At 42.5% G+C, this 11911-nt stretch overlaps 1 protein-coding gene across 3 annotated transcripts in view; it reads left to right on the forward strand.

Moving 5' to 3' along the window:
• Positions 1-11911, forward strand: part of mettl16 (methyltransferase 16, N6-methyladenosine) — a 33120-nt gene that overhangs the window by 8076 nt on the left and 13133 nt on the right. For all 3 annotated transcript variants that reach the window (XM_015048523.1, XM_015048521.1, XM_015048522.1), the window contains exons 3-9: positions 97-284; positions 1625-1765; positions 1932-2047; positions 2593-2735; positions 5418-5487; positions 6473-6562; positions 11508-11687. In XM_015048523.1, the coding sequence (XP_014904009.1) occupies positions 97-284; positions 1625-1765; positions 1932-2047; positions 2593-2735; positions 5418-5487; positions 6473-6562; positions 11508-11687 (928 nt within the window). The remainder of the gene's footprint in view (positions 1-96; positions 285-1624; positions 1766-1931; positions 2048-2592; positions 2736-5417; positions 5488-6472; positions 6563-11507; positions 11688-11911) is intronic.

Here is an 11911-nt window from a genome sequence, read left to right on the forward strand (position 1 = left end):
CTCGTTAGCATTAGCAGCCTTATCAATAATCTGCTTTTGTCTTATGTGTGATTGAACTTTTTCAGAAACTTTTACTGTAATCTGGTTTTCTTGCAGTGTGAATTTCAAAGAGCCGGAGGCAGTGCGTGCGCTCACCTGCACTCTGTTAAAGGAAGACTTTGGTTTGACCATCGAGATCCCTCTGGAGCGCCTCATCCCCACCGTCCCCCTGCGCCTCAACTACATCCACTGGGTGGAGGACCTCATCGACGGCCAGAAGCAGCCTCGCCGCGGCATCGACATCGGTACGCCCTGCACCGCGTTTCTTACTGACTGCACACACGCCATCACGCATGGGAGCTGATAAGCTGTTAATAAGCTGTTTACTTCAAATTTCTACACGAAAAAATGTAATTACAGTTTCCACAGTTTGCACATTAGAAGAAACAGAGGTGAAATAAATATGTATGTATCGTTGAATTGTCCAGATGAATTTAATATATTTTAGTTTCATGACATACAGCTGCTAAGGTTAAGGTTTCTGCACTGGGAGCCAAACATAAACTGAAGTTTTATCCTGTTTTTGTGGGACTGCACCTTTAACCTTCCAACGATCTTAAGAGATGGGGTCATTTGAACTACACAAGTATTTTACTCTGTTCACTAGGACCGACCTCACGTTTTGTTTTAGGAGTTTATTTTTTTGTAGTTTTGTGAATTGACGGTCTGATGGGTCAAACTCCCTGCTTCCCTCTGTTGCTCTCGTCCGGAGCGTCGCACTAAGACTGTGGGAGGGTTAACCGAATCAGATTTGGTTTTCTTTGTGTCCTTAAACTATGATGTGCTCCAGCATGTTGTAAAAACATCAACACCCCTTCAACTTACCAACTTTCAGTGGAGAGCCATTTTTAGGTCTTGTTACAGATTTTTAATTGGGTTTAGGTCTGGAGTTTGGCTAGGCCGTTATAAGACTTGACTGTACTGTGGTCTAACCCATTCTGCTATTCTGCTGGCTGGATGTTTAGGGTCATTGGTTGCTTTAACAAATCTTCTTCTTTCTTTTTTTTGCCCTTTTCTAAGCTGTTCATGCTCCCATTTCTGTTTCTCTTCACGTTTTCTATTAGAGAGGATTACGAAGTGACATTTAGACCTGGGAATGACCCGAGTCATTCCCAGTTCCCCCAGTGCTCACTCAAATCCCTGTCCAGATGCCTCAGCTCGTGTCCAATCTGTCAGTCTGAGACGAAAACAACTCTGAGCTGTCCCTGCAGAGGTGTGGGTGTGTCCTCTGTGAGGCTCCAGGTCACCGATTGGTGACCCTGTAGCCGTTAGTAAGCAGAATGAAGCCGTCGTCTCTGTGATGGATCACCACTGGTTGTCCCTTTAGCAAAGGATGCCGTCTCTCTCTGAGTGTGACCTGAATAATGCATCTTGTTGCATCAAAATAATGCGATTATCACCGCTGGAACTGACGTTTATTGGCTCCAGATGTTTAGAGTGTTTAGTATCGCATCGCATCCTGTCTTTTGTTAACTTTAAAACATCAGCGCACATTTCCATGTCATTCCCTGACGGCCACAATCATTCTTCATAGTGATGCAGGCATCATTTTCAGACGTCAGACGTGTGCTCCCTGTTTCCACAGGTACCGGAGCGTCCTGCATTTATCCCTTACTGGGAGCCACAATGAACGGCTGGTTCTTCCTCGCCACAGAGGTGGACGACATCTGCTTCGACTACGCAAAGAAGAACGTGGAGCAGAACAAGCTGTCAGACCTGGTGAAAGGTGAATGCAGGCTCAGACACGGTGTGGGTTGTGTGATGCTGTGGGCTTTGACGCATCGTGAGTGGCGGCAAAATAAAACGGTGTCACGTCAGATTCAGTTGTGCTGCTTTACTTGTTTAGAGCAGCTCTTAAATCATTTCGTAATTCGTTTTTTTCTCTTCGACAGTTGTAAAAGTCCCGCAGAAGACTTTACTGATGGACGCCTTAAAAGAAGAGACAGAAATTATTTATGACTTCTGCATGTGTAACCCACCGTTTTTCGCAAACCAGCTAGAAGCAAAGGTAGGTGCATCTCAGTAGGTTATAATGTAATGTAAGATTTTTATTCATGTTAGTTATTATTCTTTCCGTGTTCAATATGGAGTAGAAAGAAGAAAAACATATCCTCTCCATCTGATATTGTTGGTCCGCCGTGTTTTATTATGTCCAGAGCAGCAGTCCACTAGGAAATTTAGCAAACTTTATGCTTTTTTTTGGCAAACGTTCACTCATTTTGAATTTGAAGAGCTGAGAGATGTTTAAAAAAACCCACTTGTTTGGATCATTCCTCGAGTTAACCGGAAACAACTCCACGCTGCACCACATTGAGGCAGTAATTCGTACAAACACTGAAACAAATCAATGTCTTGATGAGCTGCAGGAGGTGTGGCTGAGTGTGAAAAGCTCACCACAATGTTTTTGGTGTCTTTGTGTTTTTAGTTCTGGCTCAGCCTCCCTGACTCAGTCAATTCGGCTCCTGCATGAAATGCTGTTTGTTTACGTGATGCTAATAAGCCCCTAATAGGATTTCCTCCTAATCTCTGTCTGTCCTGTTGCTCTCCCTGCAGGGGGTGAACTCCAGAAACTCACGAAGACCTCCTCCCAGTTCGGTGAACACGGGCGGGGTGACTGAGATCATGGCGGAGGGCGGCGAGCTGGAGTTCGTCAAGAGGATCATTCATGACAGCCTGCAGCTGAAGAAGAGGCTGCGGTGAGGACAAAAAGTCTTTTATTTTTTTTATATCTACATATCAGAGCTACACATGGTAGTGGCATGATGGATGTTGAAGTGTGCTGCAGTTTGAATGGCTTTGAAGAGGCTCAGATTGGCTGAAGAGAGAGTTGGACACTCATGAAACTCATTTTCATTTTTTGACATATCAAGATCACGAATGTGCCAGAACGTATTGATAAAACCCATTTAAAAATCTGTCAAAATATTCGATACGTACTCCTTAAAATTAAATATTATTGAACATCTTTTAACACTGAATTGTCCCTCCAGGATCTTGTGATAGTTTTTCTGATTTTTACAATCAAAATCATAGATTTTGTGGTGCTAATTTTTACACCATACACCATCTGTGTGTACTGCCTTACACACAGATGTATGGCAGTAAATGTGACTTTTTGTTACACGTCACACCGATCACAGACTATAACTTGACATCAAGTAAGGCTGAGGCAGCAGTGTAGTAAGAAACCCTGCCACATGCAGCATCACTTAAACCCAATGCTTTTGACAATCTTTGTGTAAAATTTACAATAAACCCACAATTATGCATTAGCAGGAAAAACATAAGGATCTCTTGATTTTTTTTTTATTTTTTATTTTTTTTTGGCATGAATTTCCGCACTTGTTGAATCACAAAACACTGGAGAGCCTGGTTGATGTAATTTGGCGTTTGGAGTCACCTAAGCAGCTAAGGCGGGCCAGATTTGGCCCCCGAGCCTCGAGTTTGACACGTGAAACGGGCAGATGGATCATTGATGTAGTTGTCACCCTCAGTTACTGTAATGATTTAGGCACACACACACTCACACACTCCCCACGCTGTATCTGGGAGCCCCTGTGTTTGGGTGGCGGCCGTCACGTCCCCCTCCCCCAGGGCCTGTCACCCACGCAGCCAAGCGAGACCCCAGCAGAGTGGAGCTATTAGACCTGATTAGACAGGCCACACCTGCTCTGTGTGTGTGTGTTCGTACATGATGCTTCAGTGGAGTGGGACTGATGTTAACACCTGCCTGCTCTTATGCGGCTCCGTGTTGCAAAATCATGAATACAGGAGAGGCAGTCGGAGCGAATCCAGATTTGTTTAGCAGCTCTGAGGTTCTAGACAAACCAAGCGGAGCCGGCTGTCACTCCCAACTGCATGCTGGGATCCCACAGCTACCAGGTGTCCATGGAAACGGTGCCAGCCTTTAGAAATGGTCCAGTGAGACACCCTGCCACCCCACTAAAGGGTAATTACTGTCAGACAGAAGCTCCACGCTGCAGCTAGAGCTGAAGTGATGCTCCTGATTCATCTCTATTGATATGAAAATTATTTCTGAGTTCTTCCTCTGCCTTCTCTTTTCAAAGGGGCGGGGGGAAACCGAAAGTGCAGCTGCTCTCTTTCATGACTGAAGGAGCTGCTAGTGGAGGAAGGCTTTCAGGGGATTTCCTTCCCCGCTGTGATTAGAAGTGGCGAACATCTGCTAATATTACAGCTGATCAATATTTCATTACGTCAGCTAAAGGTTTGACATGAGGCTCTCCCTGCATCATCACTTTCCCAGCATGCATGGACCTCCGCAACATACATGTTTGTGTCATCTGTCCACACACAAGCGGTTGCTCCAGACTTTCTGCAGAAAGCAGGAAGGCCAAAGAAAATGTTTTTAGTCTTAAACAAAGACTGCTGTTTTTGTAGTGGCAAGCGTGCAAATCTTTGACATTAGATCCCAAATCCAGTTTAAAATGTCAGCTTTTGAATTATTTCTGCAAAATGTAATATTCCAGGATAACTTTTCTTCACATGGACTAAGAAAATACAAACAGTCCTTAAACACTAAGCCTCCAGGTCTCTGCTAGAAAGTTGAGGATGAAAATCAGTTTATCAGCGAGTCCAAACATAACGTCCAAATCAAATGTATCTTTTAAATTCTCATCAGGAGATAAATTTTGCGATTGCAGTTCTGCAACTAGAGTCCAGAACTCAACCTGACTGAAAATCTGTGGGGTCAGGTAAATATCGACAAGTCAAGATGTGAGAAATTGACCCAAAAGTCAGTAAAGCATTAGTCCAACGGTGTGAACACATCATGGTTGCATCTTTATGTTTTGAATATATAAACCACATTATTAGTGGGGGGAAAAAAAGCTCTGGAATGATTTATGATGAAAAACTGGATTTTAGCATGTGTATGTATGCTCATGAGATCCTCTATAGATGGGCTCCAACATCTGCAGATGAGCTCTAATGCTGCTCCATCCATCACAGAAGATGAGATTTAAACCCAGCTTCAGCCCGGAGGACGCAGCTTCGCCAGCCAAGTTTCCAGACCGGCACTCTCTAATGTCTTCATCTTTCCTCCGCGTGCCCCAGTTGGACTCTGCTACACATTGATCAACACCAGACTCGCGTCTTTATTGCGCAGCAGCGATTATTGATCAGGCCTCCGCCTCGGGAACACTTCAAAACCGTTTCTCTGTGCGCTGCAGGACCACGGGCGCCCGGATGTTTTCCTGCTTCTCATGTTTTCATTTTGCCTTTGTGTTGCTCCCTGAAGCCTACGCCTGGTTGTTTTGATCTCTGCTTTGTAGTTCAGGTCTGGACAGTGGGCTGCTGACACACACGCTCATACGGGGTGCAGACAAACAGCTGGTTGATGTTGAGTTTTCTTCCTGCAGGTGGTATAGTTGCATGTTGGGGAAGAAATGCAGCCTGGCACCTTTGAAAGAGGAGCTGAGGAAGCAAGGGGTGAGTATCCGCTGAGGAGCAGCACCAAGCTCTGGCCTCTGATCTCAGTTCGTCCACGCAGAAACAGCAGGTTCAGATCCCAATTAAATCTCAGTGGATGTTAGGAGGTTGATCAGCCATTTCTAACAAGCCGCTAAAGCATAAATGAGCCCGCATGAAAGAAAAAGGAAGACACACCAGCCTCTTCCGAATCCTCCTCCAGAGGTCTGAGTCCGAGTGATTGCAGGGCTGGCAAACATCCAGGGAGGAGACCGATGCTTTGCCTTAAAACATCTTTCAGTAGAAACCTTTCTGGTTAATATACCAAAGCTTTTATCACCAATTACCCAATTTAAACCTTGTTGTGTGTTTTTGCTTTGAAGTTAGAAAACTACATGTATTCATGTTTATGGGCACGGCTGATAAAGACGTGTAAGAATAAAAAAAATTGTTGCATAAGCTCACTTACCTTTCCCATGATTACTTGCACTGATAAATACTACTTTAAAACAAATCTATATTTGTTTTAAATCTATGTGTTTTGGATTTTTTGAACAGTAGTTCAAAAATATTTATGCTCTGGGTCTTCGGCTGGATGACGACCATTTATCTTTTAGCTACAGAGAATACAGTTGGTTAAGAAAAGGCTCGGAGGTTAAAAATCTCTGTTTGCAAAATATGGTTTAGCATAGCAACCATTAAACACTAACCTTATAGGAAAACAACATTTCAGGTTTTATCTGTCTGACTCAGTGTGTGTGATATTGTAATCATGAATCCTGATTCTTGGACGCATCATTTGTGTTTCATGACTCAAACAGATAGAAAATGAAGCAGAACTTAGTGACAGCGTTAGCCTTACGCTCTCATCTCATGATGATGGAAAAGAGAGAGAAGACTGAGCAGAATGCTGGTTATCCGCTTAATGTCTGGAGCTTCAGGCAGATCGTTTCCTTCAGCAGTTTATTGCGTTGGCCGTCTCTGACTCTCTCCGTTTGGTGCTCAGGTGCCCAAAGTGACCCACACAGAGTTCTGCCAGGGACGGACCATGCGCTGGGCGCTGGCCTGGAGTTTCTACGACGATGTGACTGTCCCGGTAAGTTCCTGTTTCTATCCGGTTTATTTTTACCGCACTATCGTCTCCAAGAAAAGGAGACAGGAAAAAATTGAAGATTTGTTTTAATTTGTAAGAGTAAAATTTACCAAAAAAAAAAAAAAAACGTAGTTGACACGTTTTTACCATTTTCTTTTGCCACATCAAAACCTGACCAACCTTGTTTTTTTTTTAGTCTTCTGACTCGATCAAACAGGGATATTTCAGTGCTTTTTGGGCCTAAAGATACTTTTACATCTGAGATTTAAACCCAAGGTTCTTGAACTGGGTTTGGTTCAGAAACCAAATCAGGCATTTTGTGAAACAAAGATATAACAGTACAAACTGGGATTTTACAGATTTGTATTATTATTTATGAAATGCAGTCTAGTTTTCATGGACTGTAACTGATCTAGATTTGTACAGATGGCATAAAGTGTGAAACGGGGTGCAAAAACAGAAAATACCTAATTAGGTGAATATTTTGTGCTCAAATATTTATAATCTAAAAACTGATGGAATAATTTTGAAATGTGAGTCTGGATGGTTTTTAATGGTAAATCTATAAGAACTTTGACACTAGTTGGCAGACAATACATGAACTACTTGACAGGCATCTTTTCCTCCTTTTTAATTAAGTTTTTGCATATAAATTATACTGTATTTTTTTTTATTTCTGCTGTTCATCAAAATAAATGAATAGATTTTTAGTGATTTCTTTATATTAGACTGATTTAGTTGGTATTTTTCTTGGATTCAACAAAAAATAATGATCTGGCCCTCATTTAACAAAGAGCCTAATTGCTTCTTTGCCATTATCTGGTATTGGTCGCCACACGATGACTTCACCTTTATAATTCAGGATCCCTTGATTGATTTATGGAGGAGTTTCAAACAACTTTGCAAAAACATGTTCCTCTGACGGTGAGATGAGCAGCAGCCGACATCACACTGAAATCTTCTACTAATCCTTCAGAAATCCAAGAGATCCACTGATTAAGACGAGGTTAAAAGATGGCAGGAAACTCTGCTTCGTTTGGGAGGAAAATTAGAAAACGCAATAAATGAACTACTGCTTTTGTTTAATGGTGTACATAAAGAACAGGACAGTGAGGGAAGCATGTGATGTTACTTCAAAGGATCCCACGCAGCTCTCTGAGCCTGTAGCAGAATAAATAAAAGGGGAGCTCTGGGTCAAGCCTGTCAGCTTCATCACAAGAAAACTTTTAATCCTACCCTTAAAAGCAGAGAGCTGCCCCCTGAGCCCAAACTATAGACTGAACTGGTTTTACAACAAAGCTGCCTGGTAACTTAAAGCCCTGACTCCTATTTCGTGCTTTCAGACTCTTTTCTCTACAAATAATGCCTCAGTCTGAGAATTATTATTTTAAATTGATAAATCATGCACACCTTTGTGCAGGTAATCCTGGAAGTCTTTGTAAATCCATGGACTCGTGTTTCTGAATCACCCTGCGGCGGGATGTTTAGGTTCAGGGGCAAAACGATGGACCGGTGGAAAGACAAAATGACATCCAGGATTCATGCTGTTGCAACCAAACTGGGTTAAAGGAATAGTTGGGAGGGGTGAGCCAGATTCAAAGTTGTAGTTATATCCATTTCATTGTATTTTCAGCTGGTTGTTGTGTGACCAGCTGCTAATTGCCATCAAGCTTCTTGTCTGTAGATGTGTAATCCATCGGCGAGTTAATAAAATTAGGCCTATAAATTACCGACTCTGATCAGGACATGTTCTCTGATTCCTCCGTTCTTACTGATGCTCCATCCTCAGCCCTCTCTCTCTCTCTCTTCAATCTGGATCTTGTCCTCCTCACCAAGCCCTGATCCATTATGTGCACTTAACTCCTGTCCTCTGGGGAGATGTTTATGGGATTTCTTGCATGCAGTAGCCAGGCAACAGTTGCCAGGGCAGGGCTCTGCGCACACCGACTTGTCTGGCCCGGGAGAAAGTTGGAAATGATTGTGACAGAAAGAGGGGATGAAAAACGCAGCCACAGCTCCGTTACCCTGCCTAACCCTGAATTAAACGTGGCTAAACAGAATAGATTGTGACACTTTGCCGCAGCTCTCTCCGTTTGGGCCTTTCTGGCACAAAAGCAGCAGAGCAGAATGATTGGCCTACTTCTCCTGCTCGGCATCATTCACGCTCGGGAGCGGCCTGCCATCGGTTTCACGCAGACCCCCTCGAAGCATGTGTGTGTTTACCGGTAGTGGTCACATGGCAGAGTGTATCCATGTGCGGTTCTCTGCTCGGATCCCGTGTTCCTGTAGTGGCCGTGGAAATGTTCGTTCATGACTGTAACGTTCAACGTGTGAGGGATGTGACAGAGATTCAGCTGTGACCTACTTACCTTCAAGCTGCTATACATCATCACCACTAACACTAAAGTCATGAAAATATCTGGAGTTACAGAGTTAGCTTGAACATGGAAGCATCAAAATGTGGGATCGTCTCCATCAGTTTAGATGTAGTTGAAAAGTTAATTCACTTAGTTAATTAAACTGACGTTAAAGTAACGCAAACCTTTCCGATCCTACGATTACCAAATTAATCCCCAATTGCAAAAACGCCAGAATAATAAGAGAATATTTTTAGGGTATATTTTTATTACTTTCTTCAAACCTGTATCACGTATTTACAATTACAATCCAGTTAAGCAATTTAGGGAAATACAAATGGTTACCTCATGGTTCTGTGAGCTTCTGAGAGGATCATATGCAGCATTCGTTTGCGATGTTGGGCCTCATCTTCCTTTTTACGATCCTCCATAGATTCTTTGTGTTTGGTGGCTTTTGAAGCACCGACTCTAATCACAGTCCAAGCTCTGTGAATCTTCTCAAACTCTTAAAGAGCTTGCTTCAACTCCAACCTCTAGTTATCCTTTACACATTTTCCTTCCACTGAACTTTCCATAAATATAGACAGATTTTTTTGTGACTTTCCTACATTGTAGGTCATAACGTCACTACTACAAAACTTTTCTGAATTATTTTATCTATTTTCATTTGAACCTTTGAATACTTTGTAAAGCAGAGAATTTTAATTTGAGGTTTTCGTTTGGTAGGAGCAATAACCATCACGATTACCAGACGCCCTCAGGCTCTGTGTTGCACATGCAGGCCTCTGGTCAGAGGACAGATCANAAAANTGCAGAGTTCACACAAAGGTTTGGGTCAAATATAATTTAAATTGTTTGCCCTGAAGGTGGATGGTGCTGCTGCTGCATTTTGTCTCCACTGGGACTATGTTTGGTTTCCTGTGTATAAACATAGCCAGAGAGCTCAGATGGGGGGTGACTAGCCGAAGATTATGTTGGAAAAGAACCACCTATACATACTTTTTGGTTCTAAAAGTGGCATTTTTAAACCAACAAAAAAAATGCGTCACGTTTTCCATCATTGGTTGTCCTCAACTTGCTCTGTGTGAGTGAGTGCGATGCGGCATGCAGTGAGGTCAGGGTTGTGCGATGAATAATGGAGTGGAGGAGCAATCATAAAAGGGACACAGAGCACATGTGAGTGTTCAGTGTGCATGTTTCATTTTAAAATCTGTTTGTTTGCATTAGTTAAAGAATCTCTGTCAAGGATGTGGGCTACAGGTTCAGCCTGATGAATTTTATTGATTTCCCTCCTCTGTGCAACGAGGTGCAGATCTTTAGAAAGCTTGAAGGGAAGAGGGAGAGACGTCTGGAGCAAACGATAAGAAAATGTTTTAAAAAGTCACACTTCAACCCATTTTATTAAAGAAGTCCAACCATCAAAAATATGAATCACATTTTTTTTAAAAAGAGCCCTTAAAAGGGGAAATATGTTTCTTTATATATTTGTTTACATAAACCAAAACACAGACATTTCCAAATATTTATTCACACAAATAAAAAACAATCTTTTGCAGACTGCTATTCTAAATGAGAGAGGAGATAATTAGCAGCAGCATAAAGTAAAGCAGCATGTGGGATTCGTCTCCGGATCAGTGCAGCAGTGTGAAGGTCGCGGTCCGCTCCTCCACTCGGCTGTTTCTAGGTCAGTCGGCCATGCTGTCGGCTCCGTCTCCGCTGCCGCAGACCCCCGCTGCCCTCCGCCGCCTCCACCTCTCTGGGCCCGACCGCAGTGACTCATGGGTGCCGCATTCGTGTCGTTGCTGCGCGTCTCTGCCCAGTTATGCCTGGATAATGACCTCCACCGCCCATCACAGCCCAACGATAGAGGAGATTAGACAAAAGACGCCGTTTGATGCACTGCAGGTTCAGGTGGAAGCTCGCGCCGCTGCAGCGCCCTCTTGTGTATCACATTGATAGGGACGTAGTAGGAATTACTTGATCAGTTTCTCATTAATATAATAGCTTGTTTTTTTCATTTTAAAAAAATAATTAAAAAACATACATCTAAATGAAGTATTCTAGCAGATGCCCTGTCAAATAAAAATTCAAATCCAATTTATTTATAAAGCACATTTAGAAACGGCAATTTTGCCAAATTTCTGTACTTGCTAATAAAATAAATAAAATAAAAGGTACATATATTACTCTTCTATTCTATTAAACTGCGTCTTAAAGACTACATGTGAACTCAGATTGCTATTTTAGTCAGAAAGTGTAACCCATCATTTGAGCACACACTGCCCTCTGCTGGCAACCTCTACTCACAATTATACTTTTTCCCCCCTACATGGTACTATTATACATTCAGATGGAAATAATAGAAAACTTTCTTTTCATATTTTTAATATCCAGTTTAGAAATATGTTGAGATTATTTTGCATGATAAATTACCGTGGTGATCTAACTGAACCCCGTTGTAACAGCAAAATCATTCGTCTCCCTGCTGGATTTCAGTCTAATCTGTACAGATAAGCAACATTTCAGCTGTCCAGATTTTCTTTCAGTGCAGATTACTGTTGGATCATCTGCTTTGTTTTGTTGTCCTCCAGTCTCCTCCCAGTAAGAAGCGTAAACTGGAGAAGGCTCAGAAGCCGCTGTCATTCACGCTACCAGAGGCAGGTGTGAAGGAGCTCCAGGCCAAGGCCTCAGCTGCAGGCTGCAGCAGCAGCAGCTGTAGTTCTGTGGACAGCATCACTGCTCTGCTGGAGAAAACTCTCACTGAGCTGCGGGTAAGCTTCACGATTATGGATCCACTGCCAAGTCTATCATTATTGATTAGTGTCTGAAGTTGGTCTTTACCGATTCATTCACTATATGCACTTTATATAAAAGAATTAGATATCCACATGTACTCAATTAGATATAAACTTAAAGATGTGATCTACAACTCTCTGTACACACTGTGTTTATTTTAATATTTCAGGATTCCAGTGGTGGAGAAAGTACTCAAAAA

This window comes from Poecilia latipinna, unplaced genomic scaffold (genome assembly GCF_001443285.1).
Source record: "Poecilia latipinna isolate Pla-1442-1.1 unplaced genomic scaffold, P_latipinna-1.0 Scaffold889, whole genome shotgun sequence".
Classification (NCBI taxonomy): domain Eukaryota; kingdom Metazoa; phylum Chordata; class Actinopteri; order Cyprinodontiformes; family Poeciliidae; genus Poecilia; species Poecilia latipinna.